This window comes from Arvicola amphibius, chromosome 2 (assembly GCF_903992535.2).
Source record: "Arvicola amphibius chromosome 2, mArvAmp1.2, whole genome shotgun sequence".
Lineage (NCBI taxonomy): Eukaryota > Metazoa > Chordata > Mammalia > Rodentia > Cricetidae > Arvicola > Arvicola amphibius.
This window is the reverse complement of record NC_052048.2, coordinates 7,790,885-7,813,236: the sequence shown is the minus strand read 5'-3', so window position 1 is coordinate 7,813,236 and position 22,352 is coordinate 7,790,885. Positions and strand designations below refer to the sequence as shown.

Genomic DNA, 22,352 nt, shown 5'->3' with positions numbered 1-22,352 from the left:
GCAGAAGTCATAGTCAGATGTCTCAAGTCCAAGGCAAATGGATTACCCCTAATGTCACGCCTGATCTCCCAGCTAAGGAAAACCAGACTCACGGGCATCTGTTGTCATTATCTCCTTATGCTTCTGAAAATTCACTCATTGTGCATGTTTGCTAGTTCTCCTATTCAGATATGATACTTCCCCTTAGAGAAAAACGGATTTTTTTTAAACAGAAGAGAACAAATAGAAGCTTAGTCTAAATAATGCTGTTCTAGATGGCCCAGCAATTATGTTTGGGTTTTATTATAGGTTTTGTGCAACAGTTTACTTAAATTTCAGTTGTCTGTAATTCCTAAGCCACTCTGTCCTGATTTTTCCAACCCTCACAGTCACATGAAAGATGGTTTATTAGTTGTTTTCCACAACTAAAGCTTCTTTCAAAATTTTGTATAACACAATTGTGTTCTATTGCCCAGTGAGCTCTCTGTGGTCACTAACACAGGGGTAGAATCTTTGTCAACCAATGAGAAATCACAGTAGGTGAAAAACACAGGGTGTCTAAGACTCTGTCTCAATCCACAGCAATCCATTCTAAGATCAGTCTTGAACTTGGGCACCTTCATTTTGACCTCATAAAATTTCTGCTATCACCTGCCCCCTCTGGTGGTTGGGTTTAAAAATAACTGCGTCTTGCTGGGGAAACAAATCGACACAGAAGGTGTTTACCTTCAATTGTCAGCTTGATACAACTTGGGATCACTGGGAAACAGAGTCTCAGTGAGGTATTGTCTACACTGGGTGACAGAGTCTCAATGAGGCTTTGTCTATACTGGGTGGCCATGTGAGTGTGCTTGTGGGAAACAGACATGGAAAGTTAGCTGAGGTGGACAGGTCTATGCCACTGCGGGCAGCACCAATCCCTGTGCAGGTGTCCTGGACTGTGTAATAGAGGAGAAACTAAGCTACACATCAGCAAGCGAGCAAGCATATATGCATGTATTTATTTCTACTCTTGCCATATGACTAGGTATTTGGAGTTTCTGCCTCAGTTTCCCAAAATGAAGGGCACCAATCTGTAATCATAAGCTGGAATAAGCCCCTTTCTCCCCTAAGTTGTCTTTTGACAGGACATCTTACACACAACAAGAAGTCAAGCTAGAGTAGCCCACTAGGGAAATTATGCCATTTTCAGTGTTATTTTAGTAACACATTCATGATGTACATCCTTATTCCTATTTTATAAATGCAGAGGAATCTGGGAGTGAAAGAAATTAATCTGGTATATGATGTCTATACACTGCCAAAGTCTATGTTTGTTTCTCCGTGTCACGTAGGATGGAAGACAGCAATAGATGACTTAGTCCATTAATGTTTTGTACTAACGTAACCCTCCATTGGCTTAAAACAAAGTCACCATTCCTTACAGGATATCTGGCTCAGCGAAGGACTTGAGTATATATGGTCACTTTTCAAATTCTCTCTTAAAAACTGACATTATATAAATACTTACCATTCCGTTAACTGGGGTAGTTCAGAGACTATGAAGAACGCAGAATGATTTTTGCTTTGGGGGCTACTTTTGTTGTGACTGACGAAAACATTGTGGTAAGTTAAATTTCATTTGGAACATGAACAAACCGAAAAGTCCAGACAATAGAGGCTGGTACTGACTCTGAGCGGAAAGCTCATTCTACCAAGTGTCTGGAACACGATGAACATACCGTCCTGACCTCCAGCCATCGGTTGGCAGCTGAGAGAAATAAGTAAGCAATGTTGTTTGTGTCTGTCAGCTCTAGCATGCGTTGCTTGAATCTGGTTTCATGCCTGCAAAAAACAAACAACATTATGATGTTAGCCACCTAACAGGAGAAGTAGTAAAAAAGCCAGACATGCTTAACTACCACACAGTTTGCTCAACAGAGTGACACGTAGATGGGACAGATGAGTGGCAAGTGAACTCCAGAATCACCCTGCTGCATTCTGGATGGAGCCCAAGAGGTCAAGTGTTTCTCTCTTTTCATGCCACAACTAGGAATAGGAGCCGTAGCCATGGCAAACCTTCATGAAAGGGTACTTCACAATTCTGCAAGATTGGAGGAGCCGTGTAAACAAGACCTGACCTATGTCACAAGGGCTCCAGAAATCACAATATACTTTCACTTGAAGCATTTATTTAATTTTCCAAATGCTATTGAGTTGGGCTGGATGAGAACTGGTGAAGACAGAAAGCTAGGCATCTATAGCAGGTAAACATATTCCTTCGTGCTCATCGGGTCATTGTCAGCAGACCCTGTGCTTAGCCGGTCATCTGCAAAACCCCTTTTTGTGGGATTTCGATCCTTTTAGCCAATGGCTTTGGGGATTACGAATCCTAAGGCATGGTTTTGACTGCAGATGTGACAGTTTAGAAACTCAGGCTGATCCTCTCAGTAGGTTGTGGTGGCACACGATGATGGCAGGATTTGCTGAAGGAGGCAGGAGCACAAGAAAGCAGGACCCTCTCCCTAAGCTTATAAATTGTCAAGTCTGCAGACAAGTATCTTTAGGGATGAAGCTGAGTTTCTCAGGTAAACAAGGCATTGTAAGTACCCCAAGTGACATGAAAGAAAGTCTGCCCTCCTCCAGGGCTGGGCAGGTTTCTCACCCTTAATGGTCATGGTAATAGAGAGATTGATCCAAGAAAAACTAAGCTCATCCTTGCTGTTCAACATAATCAAATAAAATTCTGTGTAGCCTGTTTTACGAGCAGAACTAGGAATAGCCTTCACGGAAGCATATATTATGTATAAGTGTGTTTCACCCTACATCCCAATCTTATGCACTACCATGCACCAAGAATACATGAAGTGTAATTTTTTTAAGAAACCAAGAAGAACCTTATGTACTTGAACATCAGCAGTTTGATTTCACAGACATACATGCTGAAGAGCATCTTTTCTAAATAGCAAAAATATCCATATTTTGTAATTATTTTCCTCGAATAATGGAAACAAGAGAGGGCTGGAAAACAACTGGTTTGAACGTTGGTTATAAGCCCAGTTGAGTTTGCTTCTTCCCTCTATGTGGTCACGGCTGCTCTGACATAACCCATCTATGGGTCATTTTTGTAAGGAATTTCTGACCCACTAGTAAGTCTCGTTTCCTAAGAGTCCCCCACTCCTGTAAAAACTTCCAGTAAAATTGCAAAACTTAAATAACTCATCACTTGTATCAAAGAACGGAGAAGTCCTGGGTGGGGTGGTTTTTGGCCCACCATCAGAGTCCATTCAGGCCAATATAAAGCAGATACTTGGGATCTCTCCAATCAAGCTGATCATTCCAGTATGCCAAGCCAGATAGATAATTTGGTCAGACAGCAATGTCTGCTCTACAGTGATCAGATAATTTGGGAGTGAGAGCCAAACCATTACTTCACTTTGAGTTATGTAGCCTTGAACTAAATGCCACGTCCAGGGGGACCTGTGCTGAAGAACAGCAGCACCATGGCTTGGGACGAAGCCGTTCAAGGAACACATCTGCCTTCCAGATGACCTTGACAGGTGACTATAGTGAATTACTAATCAGTGAAGGGCGTAGGAGGCTGTAGGATGACAGCAACGGGGCGACAAACTGTGAAGAGCTTTTTGTAAGGGTCACACTTCTGTGCATGCCAGGGGCATGTCAGGTGGAAGTGCTTGCTAGGGAGATGCCGGCTATATTTACATCTATTTACTCAGATGCATTTAGTCAGTGGCTGTTCTCCATGCTGTGCTAGACTCCAGAGACACCCAATGTCTTTCTCAGAATGGGAGAAACTGGACTAAGTAGTGAGGCTGGTGCAGCTGGGACCTTCCTTTAACAGCCCCAAGAACATAAAAGGGAAATGTATATTGCAAGATCTGAATAGGGTACCCCAGGTAGGGGGTGGGGAGAGGGAAGGCCTAAGCCAGGCTTTGCAGAGCGCAGGGATGATATCCAATGTAGTTTTAGGGGATGGATGACATTGGGCTCCTCAGGCGAACAAGGCATTGTAAGTACCCGAATGACAAGAGACAACACAGAAGTGAGGAAATTCAGTGCCTTCCTGGACAGGGCAGGTTTCTCTCCCCACTGAACAAACGCATCTAGGAGGCTCAAAGCTTGGGAGCCATATTCTAAATGAAAAACTAAATCTTGGTTCTGTCAGCATGCCCACTCTGGGACCTTCTTCCTGCTGCGGTTGTGGAGTTTCATTTCTAAGGCTCCACACGTTCGTAGGGAACTGGCAACAGCCTGAAGCAGCAGGGAGAAGGAGGGGTGAAAATGCCGTGAGCATTCTTTCTCTGTTTCTATTTGGCAAGAAACCTGCTGTTTTCCTAATGGAAACTTTGACACACTCAGCCTGTATCTTTTCATTCGCATCCAGCCCATCTTCTGAACATTCTTAGACCTTTATTCTGTCAGACAGAAAAATAATAATAAAGCAATGGCAAAGGTCACTGACAACTTAGTCTAATTTAGCTGCAATACTTTCCTTGTAGATGATTAGAGGTTCACTGCTTCGTGTGAGTGCACCCTGAGCCCTGGGCGCAGAGGGGACACAAGATCCAATCAGTAAAGTTGACTTTGAGAGAGAGATGGCCCAGGGAATACTGAATAGACATGGAAAGAAGCAGATATGGGAAATCATGTGCACTTGTAGTTAACCTTCCAGTCCCCCCAAATTCTGACTTCACTCCTCCTTAACCAGTTCTGTTCTTGTGAAGGCACTGGAGTTTCCTAGCCAGAGAACACCTTTATTTCTTTGTATTCTTTTGTGTTTTTACCACTGTTGTCCATTCAATATTTTAACAAGCTCACTTGTCTGATCGCAGTCAAGAACCATTATTTCTCAAGCTGCACAGATCAGTTCTGATCAGTTCTTTAGTTTTGTGAAATTTTCAGGTAATTAAGCACTTCCCACTGTCCTGAGCTTTTACCTCTTTATGTGGTTTAGTTTCTCAACTGGTCTGAATTTCACTTCCTTGGTAGGAAGATGAGATCTTCCCTGAGAAGTGGCACTTGGCCTTATTTCATGTCTGAAGTCTTTGAAAAGGATAACCAATCTTAATTAAAGTCCATCACAATGATGCATCTTATAATGCTGTTGTTCCAGCAGCCTCCTAGCATCTTCTTACCACTAGCCTCAGCTGCCCTGATTAATCCTTTATGAGTCAGTTATTCTAATTAATACAACTTGGATTGGATCAGTTTCCTGTTGAGATTCTTCAATAACTCCACAACACAGAAAGAATAAAGTCCAAGTTCCATACAGAGGCGCTCATTCGATATCTGTTAGCATCATCCCCCTTGTGTTCAAGCTACATGGTGATGACCTCCATCACTGTGTTCATTTAACACTCAGTTTGATTTTTACATGAAATAGAAATCTTCATGCCTTTTCCTCTGAATGCACGGTCCCCTTTCCTTCCAGCTCAACTGTTCAAAGGCCCATTGTCCTATAGGTGCTTCCATCTTGTTTAAATACAAGGTGCCTACCCAACCCTTTGACACAGTTGCCTGTGTGGTGACTCCACAGATGTCACTATACTGTCGTCTTTGTCTTTAAACCCCCTCTCTTGTGTGGTGATCCCATAGGATCGAGCCTACACTAGCCCATGAGTCGACTATATAGACATTTCCCAAATCACTGTAAACTCACTGTGAAAACAAAATCCTGCTCTCTCAGAACTCATTTTCTAGTTGGAAGAGATTGGACAATTAACATGCAAATGTTTTTAATAAAACAGATAATGAAAATATACTCATATAAATACTCATAAAGGAAATAAAATAACAAGAAAAGGACAGAGAAAAATTTGCCTTCACAGTGCCTACTTAAAATAATTCTCAACCTACTAGGAGAAACTAGTGGACCATTCTTCTACAGGGAATGCTTAATAGCCCCACCCTGTGCCAATACTTTATAAGTCAGCCATTGGAAATAATATACAAAAAATTCCTAAGTCTATAATTTACCATTACTTGGATGACATTTTGCTATCTGATTCAAACATAGATACTTTAGAATGCTTGAAGAGGTAAAGAAAGTTTTGCCAAAATGGGGATTACAAATTTCTCCTGAAAAAAAATACAGAGATCCTGTCAATTACCTAGGTTATAGAATAGGTTTACAGAAAATTAGAAGAAAAAAGGAATAAATTAGGAGAACCCTACTGTGGATTCTGAATGACTTTCAAATATTGTTAGGAAACATTTCTAGTCTACGACCAGCTGTGGGATAACACCTGATCTAATAGTTCATTTAAACAAAACCTTAGATGGTAACAAAGACTTGAATAGTCCCAGAGAATTAACAGCTGAAGTGGAAAAGGAATTGATTGTTGTTGAAGAAAAATTACAGGAAGCACATGTGGATAGGGTAAATCCAAATCTTAATTTCACTTTAATCATATTGCCTTTCAGAATTTCCCCTATAGGAATTTTAATGCAAAGGGAAGATATTATCTTAGAATGGATATTTCTACCACATAAACCAAGGAAAAATTAAAATCTTTTGTGGAAAAAGTCTCTGAATTAATTATAAAAGGAAAGTTGAGACTTCATCAACTAGCAGGTATAGACCCAGCAGAGATTATAATGCCTTTTACTACTGATGAAATTAAAAAGTTATTGGAAGGCAATGAACCTTGACAAAGAACTTGTGCTATTTTTTAGGAGAGATTAATAGCAATTATCCCAAAAGTAATAGAATTAACCTTATAAAGAGAACTACTTGGATCCTTCCCTGCATTATATGGGACACACCAATATCTGAAGCCTGTACATTTTATACTGATGCAAATAAATCAGGAAATGCAAATTACAAATCAGAAGATTTAAGTAATGTGGAGCAAAGTCCTTACAATTCTTTCCAAAAAGCAGAATTATATGCTATTCTTATGGTGCTAAGGGATTTTAAAGAACCTCTCAATATAGTTACTAATTCACAATTTGCAGAAAGAGTTGTCTTGCATATTGAAACCACTGAATTTATACCAGATGATACAGAATTGACTTTATTATTCATACAGGTTCAAGATATAATCAGGAATAGGCTTTGTCCAATATACATAACACACATTCAATCTCCTATGGGTCTGCCAGGTCCTCTAGCATAAAATAATGCAGAAATTGATCAATTACTGATTAGAAGTGTGTTGAAGGCCTCAGAATTGTGTAAGAAAGATCATGTCAATAGCAAAGGTTTAAAGAAAGAGTTTTCTATTACATGGCAAGAAGCTAAGGAGATTATAAAGAGATGTCCTTCTTGCTCTTTCTTTAACCAAACACCACTACCTGCAGGGACTAACCCAAAGGGTTTTCAAAGGAATAAAATCTGGCAGATGGATATGTTCTACTTTGCAGAATTTGGAAAATTAAAATATGTACACCACATCATTGACAACTATTCAGGTTTTCAATGGGCAACTGCTCTGAGCTCAGAAAAGGCTGATTCAGTAATCCCACATTTATTAGAAGTTATGGACATTATGGGTATACATGCACAAATAAAGACAGATAATGGTCCAGCATATGTCTCTATGAAAATGAAACATTTGTTGCTTATTATAATATAAAACATATTACAGGTATTCCACACAATCCTACAGGTCAAGCAGTTATAGAAAGATCAAACCAAACTATAATGGCTATGTTAAACAAACAGAAAAAGATGGAAAATATTCCCAGAAATAGATTACATAATGCTTTATTAGCCTTAACTTTTCTTAACGCTAATGAGAAAGGTATAATATTGGGTTGGAAGTATCACCCCAGCCTACCAAGCACTTGAACTCCAATTTTCAACCTGACACATGCTTGTACTTCAACTCCTAGCCTGCCAAGCACTTGGAATCCAACTCCCAGCCTGCCAAGCACTTGGACTCCAACTCCCAGCCTGCCAAACACTGACTCCTCCCAGAGAGGGGTCAGGACCACTCCCACTGAGTATTTAGGCTCCTGCTGAGAAAAGGAACAGGTCATTTTGGGTTTGGGTGTGTTTTCTCTCTGTCTTTTCCCTGCCATGCTCCCAGGCACCTGGGAGTGTACTTTTAAACTCAGGCATTTAATTTGGTTCAATCTGGTCTGATTGGATTCCTTTGTGCTGGCAGAAAGGCTTTTCTTAACAAGAGACAACAGCAGGAGAAAGACATTGGATAATAGAAAATTCTTCTAAATTAAATCAGCCAGTGTATTTTAAGGATGTGTTGACCTCACAATGAAAGCCAGGAGATGTGCTACTTAGGTGAAGGGTTTTACTGTTTTTTCGACAGGAGGAGAAAAGTTATGGATACCATCAAAATTGATAAAGATTCGGTTTGAAAATGAGAAGCAAGGCTGACTTACATGTATTATGCCAATCTTTCCAGTGTCTGTGATAAGCAAGACTGACTTACATGTATATGTCAATCATTCCAATGGTTGTAATAAGAAAGACAGATCCCCCATTTTTCAGATGAGGACATGGGGGATTTGGAATTAGAAAACCTTGTCTAGGCCACACAACCAATTCTTTCCACTCTGTCAATTCATTCTTTACTCTTAAATTGTCACATGAGAAACTCTAAGCAATGTTCATTCTTATTGCCATGGTGTAGTTCACTGTGAGAAACAAGTGCACCCCAGAAGGGGTGGCAGTTAGCTATTATCTGTTGATAGACATTTGTGGATAGATTTTTCCCTTGTGGGCAATTTGAAGATATGTTACTCACCTGAAGGCCCGGATAGTGGTGAGCCCTTCAGCTGTTTCTGAGAAGTGGCAAAGCAGGGGGAGCTGGGTGCTGTCATCAAGTTCCTGGAGATCCCTAGGACAAAGGCAATGGCATGTGTCACCTGTCTCCAGGATCTGAGGCCACCGTTGAACTTGCTAGTCCTCAGACCCCAGGGCTTGCTCTTGTCACTGCTCCTCTCTACTCCACCTCCTATCTGTTTGCTCTAAGTTGTCATGCTTAAAAGCTTGGCTGAAATGTTTCCCATGTGAATATGACCTGTTTGCTCATTATGTACCCCACAGCTAGTGTGTTTTAGCTGTGACATAAGACTTGGACTTTTGTAGATGCTTTAGATGAAGTGTGGACCAATAGTCCGTTCGCATCCATCCATTCCTTCATCTTGAGTGCAAGTTGTTGAAGGTTTTGTTAATTGAGTGCTTCAGTAAAAGAGTTACCATGACAAAATATAAATGCAAATGCAATAACAGATTAACCTTGATTTAGAATGGATGAATTAGTGAAAAATAATTCTGTGGGGGGTATGGTCTTCTTCTTATTATTGTTTGGAGAGGAGAGCTGGTTTATTGAGAAGGTGTGTCATGAAACCCAAGCTGGCCTTGAACTCACAACATCACTTGTGATGACCTTGTACCCTGGATCCTCCTGTCCCCACCTCCTAAGTGCATGTAAAACCATATCCAGTACAAGAATATAGCCTTGTAGGTGTGATAATGGACTGTAGAGGATTCTTAACCAAATGGAAAAGTCACTAAACAGAAGTAAACTGATAAGAACTGGCATCATGAATGATATAAAGAATGAGAGAGTAACTGAGAGAGGGAATGCAGTTAGAACAGTCTATGGGAGGAAGTCTTAAAGTTCTGAGTTAATAAGATGCTAATCAATTTAAAAGAAGAGGGAAGAGAGCGACAGTGGGAAGCTGGTTGCTAGAGGGAGCTTCATGAGCTACTGTGATGCATTAGTTGTTCCAAAGGTCACCTGGCAGCTCCCAGCATAACAGATTTAAAACATAACTGCTACTTACCAGTGTTGAAGGACAGAGAGAGAGAGAGAGAGAGACAGAGACAGACAGACAGAGACAGACAGACAGAGTAGAGAGAGATAGTAGATGGATGGATGGATAGATAGATATAGATAGATAGATAGATAGATAGGTAGATGATAGATAGATAGATAGATGATAGATAGATAGATAGATAGATAGATAGATAGATAGATAGATAGATGATAGATAGATAGATAGATAGATAGATAGATAGATAAATAGATAGATGATAGATAGATGATAGATAGAGATAGATAGATGATAGATAGAGATAGATAGATGATAGATAGAGATAGATGATAGATAGATAGATAGATAGATAGATAGATAGATAGATGATAGATAGATAGATAGATGATAGATAGATAGATAGATAGATAGATAGATGATAGATAGATAGATAGATAGATGATAGATAATAGATAGATAGATAGATAGATGATAGATAGATAGATAGATAGATGATAGATAGATAGATAGATAGATAGATAGATATAGATAGATAGATAGATAGATGATAGATAGATAGATAGATGATAGATAGATAGATAGATAGATGATAGATAGATAGATAGATGATAGAAGATAGATAGATAGATAGATAGATAGATAGATAGATAGATAGATAGATAGATGATAGGTGATAGGTAGATAGATAGATAGATAGATAGAGATAGATGATAGATAGATAGATAGATAGATAGAGATAGATAGATGATAGATAGATAGATAGATAGATAGATAGATAGATAGATAGATAGATAGATAGAGATAGATAGATAGGAATAAATCAGTCTGAGTTGAATCCCTACCTCCAACAAATTTTCACTGTTCCCCCAAGGATCTAATGCCCTTGTATATACAGACTTATGCACAAGCCTCTATAACCTACTTAAAAATAGAAATACCTCAATCAGCTCAAAGTAATCCTCTTCACACAGATGTGTATTTGTAAATTTTCTATTAAAAGTATCTTGTTTATTTATTTACTTATCTATTTACTTATTCATTTTTTGTAGGAGTTCACAGTATATCCCAGGTTGGCCTCAAACTTGCTGTGATTCTCCTGCCTCAGTCTCCCAACTACTAGAATGACAGACATGCGTAGGCATTCCAAGGTACTGATGTGGGTCCTTCTGTCTATGTGTTGCCTTTATTGGTTAATGAATAAAGAAAACTGGCTTGGCCTGATAGGGCAGAGTAGAGCCAGGCAGGGAAACCTAAACTGAATGCTGGGAGAAAGAAGGTGGAGTAAAGAGAAGCCATGTAGCCCTGCCAGAGACAGAGGCCAGAACTTTTCCCTGTAAGCCACAGCCTTGTGGTGATACACAGATTAATATAGATGGGTTAAATTAATATTTAAAAATTAGCCAATAAGAATCCAGAGCTAATAGGCCAAGCAGTGATTTAAGTAATATAGTTTCTGTATGGTTATTTTGGATCTGAGCTGCCAGGCAACCGGGAAACAAACAAGCAGCCTATTACAACAAACAACTTTTCTTTAAACCATATAAGCTTACATTTCTAGAAAATAAGACTGAGTTAAACCAAACGTTAGAGAGTATTTCTCTTTTTTCTTCCCCTTTCTGCCTTTCTTGAGGTCACGGGGGTTGGGAGAACTAGAAGGGCTGCCCTTCCCTTCACCTGTGAGCATCAAGTGAACTAATAAATGCTGTCCTACAGCATCAGCCACGGAGGCCATTCTTGATTGACTGTGTAATCCCACAAACAAGCGCAGTGTTTTCTCTTAGAGTTTCTGGAAAGGACTTGGCACAGTTCAGGAATGGCAGATGTGGGGAGAGCACAGAGGAAAGGTGGTGAGGACTTCCCTCTTCTTAAACATAAACAGGTGGCTATCGGCGCAGTGGACACCAGCAACAGATGGCTAAAGCAAGTACAGTGAGGTCAGGGCTGAAGAGAGCATCAGGAAGAAGCTGTCTTTGTTTACAGCCATGTCAAACATGAAACCCAGAAGGTGAAAGCACAGTTGGATCTGTGCTCTTGTAGGAAGGAAGCAGACAGCTAAACACCCATTAGACCTGAGACTTCAGACAGTCAAAAGGTCCATTTATTGCCTGCTGTGAGCTTGTCCACTTCAGTTCCCTTTGATATATATAGTCTGTTGAGCTGCGTGAGCTTTTCCCCTGGGTGAGTCATGGGCAGAATTCTTGAGCCTGTAAGATTTCATATCGTTGGCCATTGGGCTGTTTCCCCAACTTTCAGATAAGAATGGGTAGACTTTGGCTTCTGAATCTGCTATCAACTCTAATTCCTTAAAAAATAATTGTTATCTTACAGTTGGCTCTTTTTTAAAAAAGAACTCTATTATGTGTCCTTCCCCTCTTTCACTGGTACTAAAAATTAAAACATTTTATATATATATATAATATATATTATATATATAATATCTTTATTTAACATTTTAAAAGACCAAACCCTTTATTATAGTCACTACTCATGTGGACAGATGATTCAGATTATGTTTCAGGAGCAAAGCTCAATGTTCACATTTGTAGTGGGTTAGAAATCTATGCCTAACATTCCCCACTCATTTTATCTTGGTCATGGCAAAAATGGGTCAAATGAACTTCTGGTTGCAGTAAGATACAAATGCTTGGTATAAGTGCTGAGAGGCACTGACTCTGTGCAAATCAACCAGTGGTCATCAACCTGAGTTGGCCCTGCAGCACAGTGTGTCAGCATAAACATCAGAGGAAATGGAAGTGTAAATCTGACTGCTGCCTTCTTCATTTTGGTCTGAATTTGCTACAGAAAAAGGAAGGGAGAAAGGAAAGGAAGGAAGAAGGGGAGGAAGGGAGGAAATAGGGAAATTGTCATTCCTAACAATGAGGGAGGAAGATTGGCAGGGAGGAAGGAAGGGAGGAATGAAGGATGCTGAGGAAGAAAAACCACTCAAATATAACACACATCTCCAGTATGTGAAGTACTCTTAACTCACAGCCCTGGGGGAGAAGAGAAATACTCTAAAATGATGTGAAGCTCTGTGTGTGGACCTCACTAGAGGCCTCCCCTTTTCTTCTTTCTCCCCTCTGTATAACTTAGTCTTCTTTGTACTCCTGTAATATGAAGTATGTCTAGGGTTCCAGAAAAACATGTTTGCATTTTATTCTAGTTTAATCCATGTGTTACTTTATAAATGGCTTTACCTTATATACTTTATTATATGCTTTTTAATAAAAATTAGTGTATCTCTGGCTTTCTCTTAAGAAGAGATGGGTTTTGTTGAGAACAGATTCCGTATCACACACCTCGTGGCTCCACACAGTTACTTGTAACACAGCAGTGTTTACTGAGTGCTGAGACAGTCCTTGCAATAATAAACCTCATCGTATTCTTTAGGAAAGCACTAAACACAAACGTTCAAGTTTACAATGGTGGACACCGTATTGATAATTAATTATTCGATTTCTCAGGGAAACAATAAGTCCTATATTAATAAAAAGTCTTAGACTAATGTTGTCCTTTTATTTATTTGACTGAGTTAGCAGGTACAAGGGAAATTCTGTAAGCTCAAATTCTCCAGTCTCTTAAAGTGATGGTGTGCCTCTCAGATACTCAAGATTATCCAACTGCATAGTCAAGGATGACTTATCTCTTCCCCTGTCTTCTTCTACTATTTCAAACTATGCGTTTAAAGGACTTGGTGATTTTCACCTTTTTTCCTGCTTTGAAATATATTGGCTCCAACTTGCTCACTCCTCAGGACTGTGTTTGATCTTGTGAGTTTCCTGCTACTGTTACACTCAGAAAAAGAACCAAGGATGAAATAACTGGCACATCTATATCTCTCAACTCAAAAGACAAATCGTTGGCAAACTGAACAATGTGTTAGTGTGTGTCAACTGAAAAATGTGTCAGTTGCAGAAAGAATGACATTAGATCTCACACTGAGACATAAGGTTTATGCAAAGCCAGTTGCATTTCTAAATTCTCCACCTTAGTTTGAGAAACAAAGAAACAGTGGAGAAACCACAGTTCCCAATGAATTGAATATGCAGGCTTTTGAAAAGGAGAGAAGAGTTTTACTTACTTAGAAGCAACTCGGAAGTATTTCTGGATGAAGTAAAAGGCGACACCAAGGGGCACCAGGGCGACAAGGAACACAGGCGTAGCATAGGAGATCATCCCGATAGCAGACAAACAAAGCAGGGTGGAGCGGGTCAGTGATTCCAAGGTTGGAGGGATGTGCTATGGAAGATATTTAAAGGACAACCTTTTCAGCGCATGAACAATATCCATGACAGTGTAATAAAAAATACTCACTTTTATATTAATGTTAAGTAATGCGGACTGCCAAAGCAGCCTCTAGGAATGTTCACTGTGAATAATTTTGCATGCCGACAGAGTTCAGTAGCTGTATCTATTGACATAGCATTACATGTTGTTCACCTACTTACCATGGGTATTTTATATAAACAGCTATACTAGAAATATTTTTCACCCTGTCTTTGTTTCGCTTTACCAGGATAGACTAGAGGCGTTTCCTTGTCAGTGGTCTCAAACACTCCTTTTTAACAGTCGCACACGATCTAAAACTCACCTGCTCCTCCACTGAAAAACACAGAAGTTATTTTTCCTGTAGCAACTTGTGTCCTTTGAGCATTTTTGGTTGTATTACTTGCCTTTTCCATTTTTAATTTAGATGCTATTCATATATTGTGGTGTTTATCTTCTTTCTTTTGCAATTTAAATTTGTCTTTGGTGCTTTAGGCTCAATCAGAATTTATTTTTTGTACAGTTATTTCTATTTGTCTTTTTCTTATTTTCATGCTATGCTCTGTCTTACATCAAAAGACCTTTTGCAGTCCATAGTTCCAAAACTATCTGGTTATCTTTTATATCACCATGTCATGACTTTATTTGGCCATCTTTATTCTATAATCATATTGTTTTATATTTTATGGATAATTTTCTCAACGTCTTCTGGTTTAAAAATGAATGATTCTCTCAGATTCCAGATGCCACATTTACCTTGTGTTAAATTTCTGTGTGTACTAACTTGTGTGTGTGTGTGCATGTGCACATGTGTGAGTTGGTAGGGTTGCCTATAAGTGAACATATGGCAGCTTGAGGTCAGAACTGGGCATCTTCTATAATAGTTATCCACTTTATTTTTGGGTCATGGTTTCTCAATGAACCTGGGGATGATGTTTTTGCCATAGTGGCTGACTAGCAAGGCCCTGGCATCTACCTGATCTGCTGCAAGAATTTTACATGCAGAAACCTATACATACAGTTTCAAAATTAAAAATAATAAGACCTAAAAAATAAGATGGGGAGCATTGAAGAACATGCATGCCTATGTCAACCTCTGACTAACACACACTCATATACACACGAAAGTATGCATGGGCACCTATATGTCAAGGGCAGATACACAGTATGTGTATACAACATACATGAACATACAAACAAATTCTTATCCTGGAAATCTTTTTCTTCATTTTGATAGGAGATCAAATGAACCCTAACTTAAATTTTAGCAATTCTTTGCCCTCAAGAGTCCTGTTTGGAATGCTGTTTAGTTTACACTGAGGAATTTGTCTTAGAACTTAGATGCAAGTCAGATACTCACCTGGTCAATGATATTAGTATCAGCAGAAAACCGATTGAGAATCAGTCCCAGGGGTGTGGTATCAAAGAACCTAGGTAGGGAATAGATAGAAGAGTATAGTGATGTGGAATATCTGACGAGAAGCACAACTGAGGGACATCTAGAGTCCTGAAAAGGACTAATTCTTTCTTTAACCTTCCACATTTCATTTTTACATGTATGTTCTTATTACTGCATGCATAGGGGCAAGAGATTACTACTTTTTCTTTTACCTTATTGGCCCAAGAATTATCTTATTCAGGAGATTGTAGTGGAGGTTCTTGGCAGCTGTGAGGCCCATCCATTCTACCGTGAGGGAGGTGACGAGGCAAAGGAAGATGCCGACTCCACAGAGAATGCTAAACCCAGCCACGTAGAACGTCTAGGAAGAACCAGCATGGGACAATGACGTGAAATGATTACCTGGGTTTTTCCTAACTAGAAAATGAATGAAGCATCAAAATCAGACAGACTGTTAACATTCTTGTTTTGCTTGCATTTAGAGAGCTGAAGACAGGTGGTGGGTACTCAGGGCAGGGATCCCTTCAGGTCAGTCCACAGGCCAGGAAGCCCCTGTTTGTGTGTTAATGTACATTGTATGCATGTAAGGTCTGCCCCAATGACTGCAGGGTCGATGTATCTTTCAAGATGGAGACAGACTCTTGGTTTTCTACATTGTCAAGCTCATTCTTCCCATGATCGCTCAGTATACTGATCCAGGACAAAAAAATTATTGGAAGACGAGAATCTCCTTTATATGTGTTTGGCATGTAATATATAATAGTAGCATACATTACATGTAAAACAGATTGAATTTCTTGAATCTGTATCTAACTATTATGATTAAATGCTTCTTATAAAAACAGAGCTGGAAGATGGGCGGTGGTGGCACATGCCTTTAATCCCAGCACTCAGGAGGCAGAGGCAGGCGGATCTCTGGGAGTTCGAGGTCAGCCTGGTTTACAAAGCAAGTTCCAGTTTAGAGTTATTTTACAGATAAACCCTGTCTCAAAATACAAAGCAAAACAATGAAAGAACAACCGCAGGGCTGGAGAGATGATTCCACAGTTAAGAGTACTCCTTTTCCAGAGCACCTGTATTTAGTTCCCAGAACCGACATTGGGTGGTTTGCAGCTGCCTATGGCTCTAGCTCTAGGAGATCTGGCACCTTATTCTGGCCTCCATGGGCACTGCCTTCATGTGCACATACCCACACACAGACACATAGATATAATACATAAATATGTAATAAGCAAAAATAATGTGAGCAAAGCAGGTATTTAAAATGATAAACAGTAAGAGCCATGTTTCCCATTATTGGCAGTTTGCCTTGTTTTATGTAGTTCCCTGATTACTAACATACTGAACTTGCACCAAATTCCTCTGGCCTTCTGACTGTTAACTGACCTCAGCAAAGGGCCTCCCTCTCCACTGTTCCTGGGTGCATTGTACCTGGTCAGCTTTCCCGGTGTGGTTTATGCTGTATTCAGATGTCCATGTAGCCAGCCAGTAGTCTATCGCCACAATCACTGAGTGCTTCAGAAGCTTAGAGAAGATCATGAGGAAGAGTAAGAAGAACCCTCCTGAAGTGAGGTACCACCAACAGGTCTTCCAGGGCATTTTCGTCCTGAGCCTCATCACAGTTGACATGTTATCATCCTCATCTTCCTCCTCCTCTTCCTCTGTATAGTCACACATGCAACAAACCTTGTGTAAGCTTCAGGTGAGCACCAGAATGAATTTATATTTTCTGGCAAGAATATTCAAACCACATTTAACTTTACAGAAGTGGGTTGTAATGAATGCGTTAATTCTGCGGACTTAAATGGTTTAATTTAATACATTCTTGTGACTCAGATCAAGACAATGTCATGATTTTGGCTGACTGCTTTTCAAAATTCTAGCAAATCTTTCTTCTTCTTCTACAGAATATAGTATTAGATGTGGAAACCTGAAATGAAGAAAGGGCTCCCTGACATTTACATTCTTTTTCAGGTGTGACGGAAACCACATGCGTAAGGACCAAACGACTCAAGTATAGGAACTGTCTTTCTGATCTTTCCACCGATTGTTGGCGTTTAAACAATTGATATTTTAGTAACAAACAGATTCAGTCATGATACTAGACTTTTACAATTGTTCTGTTTTTACATCCCCACTTTGGTCTTTCCACACCCACTGAGCATGCGTCTCACAGAGGCTGCTAGGGGAAATACGCTTGGCCTTGACATGATGGAGGACTTTCATTGGTTAATTAATAAAGAAACTGCTTGGCCCAATAGGTCAGAAAATTAGGTAGGCGGAGTAGACAGAACAGAATTCTGGGAAGAAGGGAAGTGAGTCAGATGCAATGAAGCTCCGACCCAAGATGGACGTAGGCTAGAATCTTCCCAGTAAGCCACCCCGGTGGTGCTACACACATTACTAAATATGGGTTAATCAAGATGTGAGAACTAAATAAGAGGCTGAAACTAATAGACCAGGCAGTGTTTAAAGGAATATGGTTTCCGTGTAATTATTTCAGGTGTAAAGCTAGCTGGGTGGCAGGACACAGCCCCGCTGCTCCATCTACATTGATGCTGTCATGCTAAATATATTAAGCATCTCGTTTGGCTCTGGGCCTTGTGCAGTGTGGTTTGTTATATGTGTATGGCACACTCTCATGTCAGTTTCCAGAGTGATGTCCTCATAACACACCAATCTAGCTGAATGTTTCAGATTTAAAAAAGAAAAAAGAGACTTGCCTTCATCTTCATCCTCCATCTGTGCTTTGGCCTCTCTTGAGTACATGGCTCTTCGGAGAGTCTTCCTCTCTAATGTCGTCTGGTCTGCTTCCATGTCCTGTGAACAACAATATGCTCACTGAAGGAGTTTCTATCTAAGGAAGGGATACACTTATCCATGGATGACATACTGGATGGTTTCTTTTTTCCTTTTTTTGTATTTTTCAAGGTAGGGTTTCTCTGTATAACAGTCCTGACTTTCCTGGAACTAGCTATTGTAAACCAGTGTAGTAAAGAGTGGTGGGCCGCGTTCCCGCCACCCTGCTCCCAGCTGCGTGGCAAGCTTATGCCCCGAAATAACAACACACAAACTGTATTCATTTAAGCACTGCCTGGCCCATTAGTTTCAGCCTCTTACTCACATCTTGATTAACCCATATCTGTGTAGTATCACAAAGTGGTGCCTTATCAGGAAAATTCTAGTGTATGTCCATCTTGGGCTGGAGCTTCATCGCGTCTGGCTCAGAGAGGAGAGGCATGGCATCTGTCTCACTTAGGAGAGGCGTGGCATCTGACTGAGTCATCTACCTCACTTCCTTCTTCCTGTTCTGTCTACTCCACCCACCTAAGGGCTGGCCCATTAAATGGGCCAAGGCAGTTTTCTTTATTAACGAATGAAATCAACACAAACAGAAGACTCTCCCACAACAGCTGAGGATGACACTAAATGACTGGTCTTCCTGCCTCCGCCTTTGAGTGCTATCATCCCAATTAGACTTTACAAAGAAAGTAGACACTAGTGTTGCCTAATGGTGTAAAGACCAACACTTGTCAATGGACTAGATCAAACATCTCTCCTTTGTGAATGATGGGATGGAATGGGACAAACCCAAAAAGAAGAGTGGATTTAGTTCTTTGCTGGCTCCCATAATACTATGTGTGAGCCTAATTTTACTTTGCTTTTAAAAAAACTTAATGCAAATATTCCTGAAAGTAAAATTTCATAAATAAGCTAATTATTGGAGAAGTATTTTAAAGTTGTGTTGGTACTTGGTTGAGTAAATACAAATTCTGTTTCATTTACCTAGTGAATATTTACATGGTCTGCTCAAGACAAGAGTAGGCGATCATCAAATGACAGTCACTTATCCACTCAGTAACACGGTGGCGAGAAAAGTTGGTGTCACGCAAATCACAGTTCTCAGTCATATCTGAATCAGTCAAACATGTTACTTCCTGGTTGTAGTTTTCATTGTCACCCTTCTGGCACAGCCCTTCATTCTCTCCCCTGAATTCAGTTCTTTCTGAAGCCCTGTGCCAGGGCTTTGATTGTCATTTTGTCTCCTGTTTTTTTGGCACTCATTCCATTTGCTCGGCATATGTGGGCGAGGCTTCCTCAGCTTTGGCACGACTGAGCTTGAGTCAGAAGGCTGCTTTGGGGGTCCTCACATGCTGCAGCAACTGAGCTTTGCCTTTCCTCCCACAGCATCCATGTGCCATTAACGCCCCCCCCCCCACACCACCACCAGTCTCAACTGTGACGAACACAAATGTCTCCCAATGTGGCCAAATGTCTCCTAAGAGGCAGAATTCACCCTGGAGAACAGGTGACACTCTGCCCTGACATATAACAATCAAAGTGAAAGCTGTTTCTGTAGGACCCTCCCCCAAGGTATTCCAGGTGTGCAGGTGTGTATGTGTGCATGTGCATGGGTGTGTGTGAGTGTGTATTTCCATGCATTCATGGGCAGACCAGAGGACATCGTGTACTTCCTCTGTTACTGTTCCCCATATTTTTTTTAATGTAGGGTCTTTCATTGAACTTGGAGCTCACCAGTTTGGGTAAACAGCTGGACAGCAAGCTCCAAGGATCCTCCTGTCTCTACTTCCCAGCTCTGGAATTACAAATGTGTGTGTAATCATGCACACACACACACACACACACACACACACACACGGCTATGCCTGGCTTTTTAAGTGAGTCCTAGGAGTCTAAACTCAGGTTTTCATACTTGAAAAGCAAGCATTTTACCTCCTCCCCAGTCCTATGGAGGAATAGCTCTCCAGCTTCAGATTGGACTTCAGATTGGAATCCAGGCAGGTGCTGGATTCTGTCTGGATTCTGTCTGTCTTCTCCTGGCCTCCATTCTACTTTGCAGCTGGCTTTGCCATGGCCACGCCCTAGCTTGTTCCACATCTCCTGTGCTTGATAGATGCCCTGCCATCTGTCTTTGATTAGGAAGCTAATCATCCCTTCATTTCTAAATGCAACTGAATAGACATAGACTTTCTTCCTGGCTTGCTAAAAAATGATATTGTTATCCCACTCAGCCTACTGTGTTCTCTCTCTCTCTCTCTCTCTCTCTCTCTCTCTCTCTCTCTCTCTCTCTCTCTCTCTCTCTCTCTCTCCTGCCTCTCTCTCTCTCTCTCTCTCTCTCTCTCTCTCTCTCTCTCTCTGTGTGTGTGTGTGTTTTGATTCCAGATCCTGATCCTTCTTTTCAAAGAAAACAATAGATTGTCCTGCTCCTGAAAATGACTTCATATTATTTCCCCCTGGCACTTAGATCACTAAACTGATGTTAATTGGGGGTCCCCTCGGGATGCTCCTCATCAACCCTCACATACCTGCTTCCTTGGGCACAGCACTGCACACTGTGAGATGTTCCCTAGCACCCTGAGTCCCATGAGCCTGTTACCCTTCTTATTCTCTGCAGAGATTTTTCATAGGGGTTTTTCTTCCTCGGGTGTGGTGATATTTTGTTTGTGATCTAACAAATAAAGCTCATCTGAAGTTCAGAGTTCAGAGCTAGCCACACTAGTCAGCCAGACAAACCAGGCAGTGGTGGCACACACCTTTTATCCCGGCACTAGGCAGATGGATATTTGTGAGTTCAAGGCTACTCTGGGCTGCATATTGAATCAGTCTAAAATAAAAACAGAGATCACACCTTTGATCCCAGTACTTGGGACCACATACCTTTAATTCCAGCATTAGGGGTGTAGAGACAGGAAGAGATATGGCTGGGCAGAGAGAGGAATCTAAGCTGGGAGGAGACAGGAGCTCAGAGCATGCAGTCTGAGGATTCGTGGACACAGGATCTTGTCCTTTTAGACTGAGGATTTGGTAGAGATAAGAACTCTAGTGGCTGGTTCCCTTACTATCTGATCTTTCAGCATTTACTCTAATTTCTGACTCCAGGTTTTTATTAACAAGACCAACTAGAATTCTCACAACATGGGTGGGATGGGGATTTGCTTTTGAGATCTTCAGAAAGTCACCAGACAGAGAACTTTGAGAAGAGTGTGGCTTTTTGACCTTCCTTTCACTACAGAAGTATAGATTTTATTTTTCTTTCTTAAAAGATACAATTTGATTTTCTGATTTTTTTTTAAGAAACTGGCTAACATAACTGCTTTATTTTTTAAAGCTCATTCCTGTCCACTGTACTAAATTCTGGATATATCCCAGGCCAAACCCCAAAGCAAAAGTTCTCAAAGATTTGAAAATTCAATGTCCTATTTCTTTTCCCAATCACAAAATGAACCAATTTCCAGGTTCTGGTTTCCAAGTCTATTATTGCGCCATTTAGTATGGCTGAAATGTGGCACAGCTACTCTGGAGGTGGACCTGGCTTTTAATCCCATCAGTACCATGAATACATGCTCAGGCAAATTGTTTGACTTCTCCAGGCTCCTGTTCTCTCTTCTGTAAAAATGAGAAGATCCTTTCTGTGCTTACTCATCGTGACTTTTCATGAGAACTAAGTGAGAGTGTTAAAAAAAAAAAAAAAGTCTTCGTGGAGTATGAAGAAGATAAAAGTAGTGTCTTTTTCTTTCTGTTGAGCTCCATCCGCCATCATGGTCACTGCAGACACACTCAGTGACTCCAGCCAGAGCTCAGAGCTTTGCTTTCTTCAAAGCCACCTTGGCTCTTGTATTGACTGTGTCTGATGGTAGGCAATGCATGAAAATGATCTTACCACTCGTGAGAAAAGAAGAGATCAATCGGAAAAAGAAGGAAAGTCTCAAGCCTTGATAAACAGCTCATTCACCTAGTCACTACACACACAATTCCAAATGGCTCAGAGTCAAAACTCAGGTAGCCATTCATCCAGAAGAGAACATAAGACAGGACCAGCCTGGGGGCTTGAGAGGTAGCTCCACGGGGAAGAGGGCTTGCTGTACAAAGAGGAGGGTCTGAGTCTGTATCTCAGCTCCCAAATAAAAATCCAGGAGTGGCCATTCACATCTGGAACCCC

General features: G+C 40.6%; 1 protein-coding gene across 4 annotated transcripts in view; it reads right to left on the bottom strand.

Annotated features, from left to right (window-relative positions):
- The window catches only part of Abcc9 (ATP binding cassette subfamily C member 9), a 118,898-nt gene that overhangs the window by 23,749 nt on the left and 72,797 nt on the right, over positions 1–22,352 (bottom strand). For all 4 annotated transcript variants that reach the window (XM_038319434.2, XM_038319435.1, XM_038319436.2 and 1 more), the window contains 7 exons: positions 18,115–18,211; positions 16,823–17,052; positions 15,604–15,752; positions 15,353–15,422; positions 13,808–13,965; positions 8,691–8,783; positions 1,701–1,803 (listed from right to left, as the gene is read on the bottom strand). In XM_038319434.2, the coding sequence (XP_038175362.1) occupies positions 1,701–1,803; positions 8,691–8,783; positions 13,808–13,965; positions 15,353–15,422; positions 15,604–15,752; positions 16,823–17,052; positions 18,115–18,211 (900 nt within the window). The remainder of the gene's footprint in view (positions 1–1,700; positions 1,804–8,690; positions 8,784–13,807; positions 13,966–15,352; positions 15,423–15,603; positions 15,753–16,822; positions 17,053–18,114; positions 18,212–22,352) is intronic.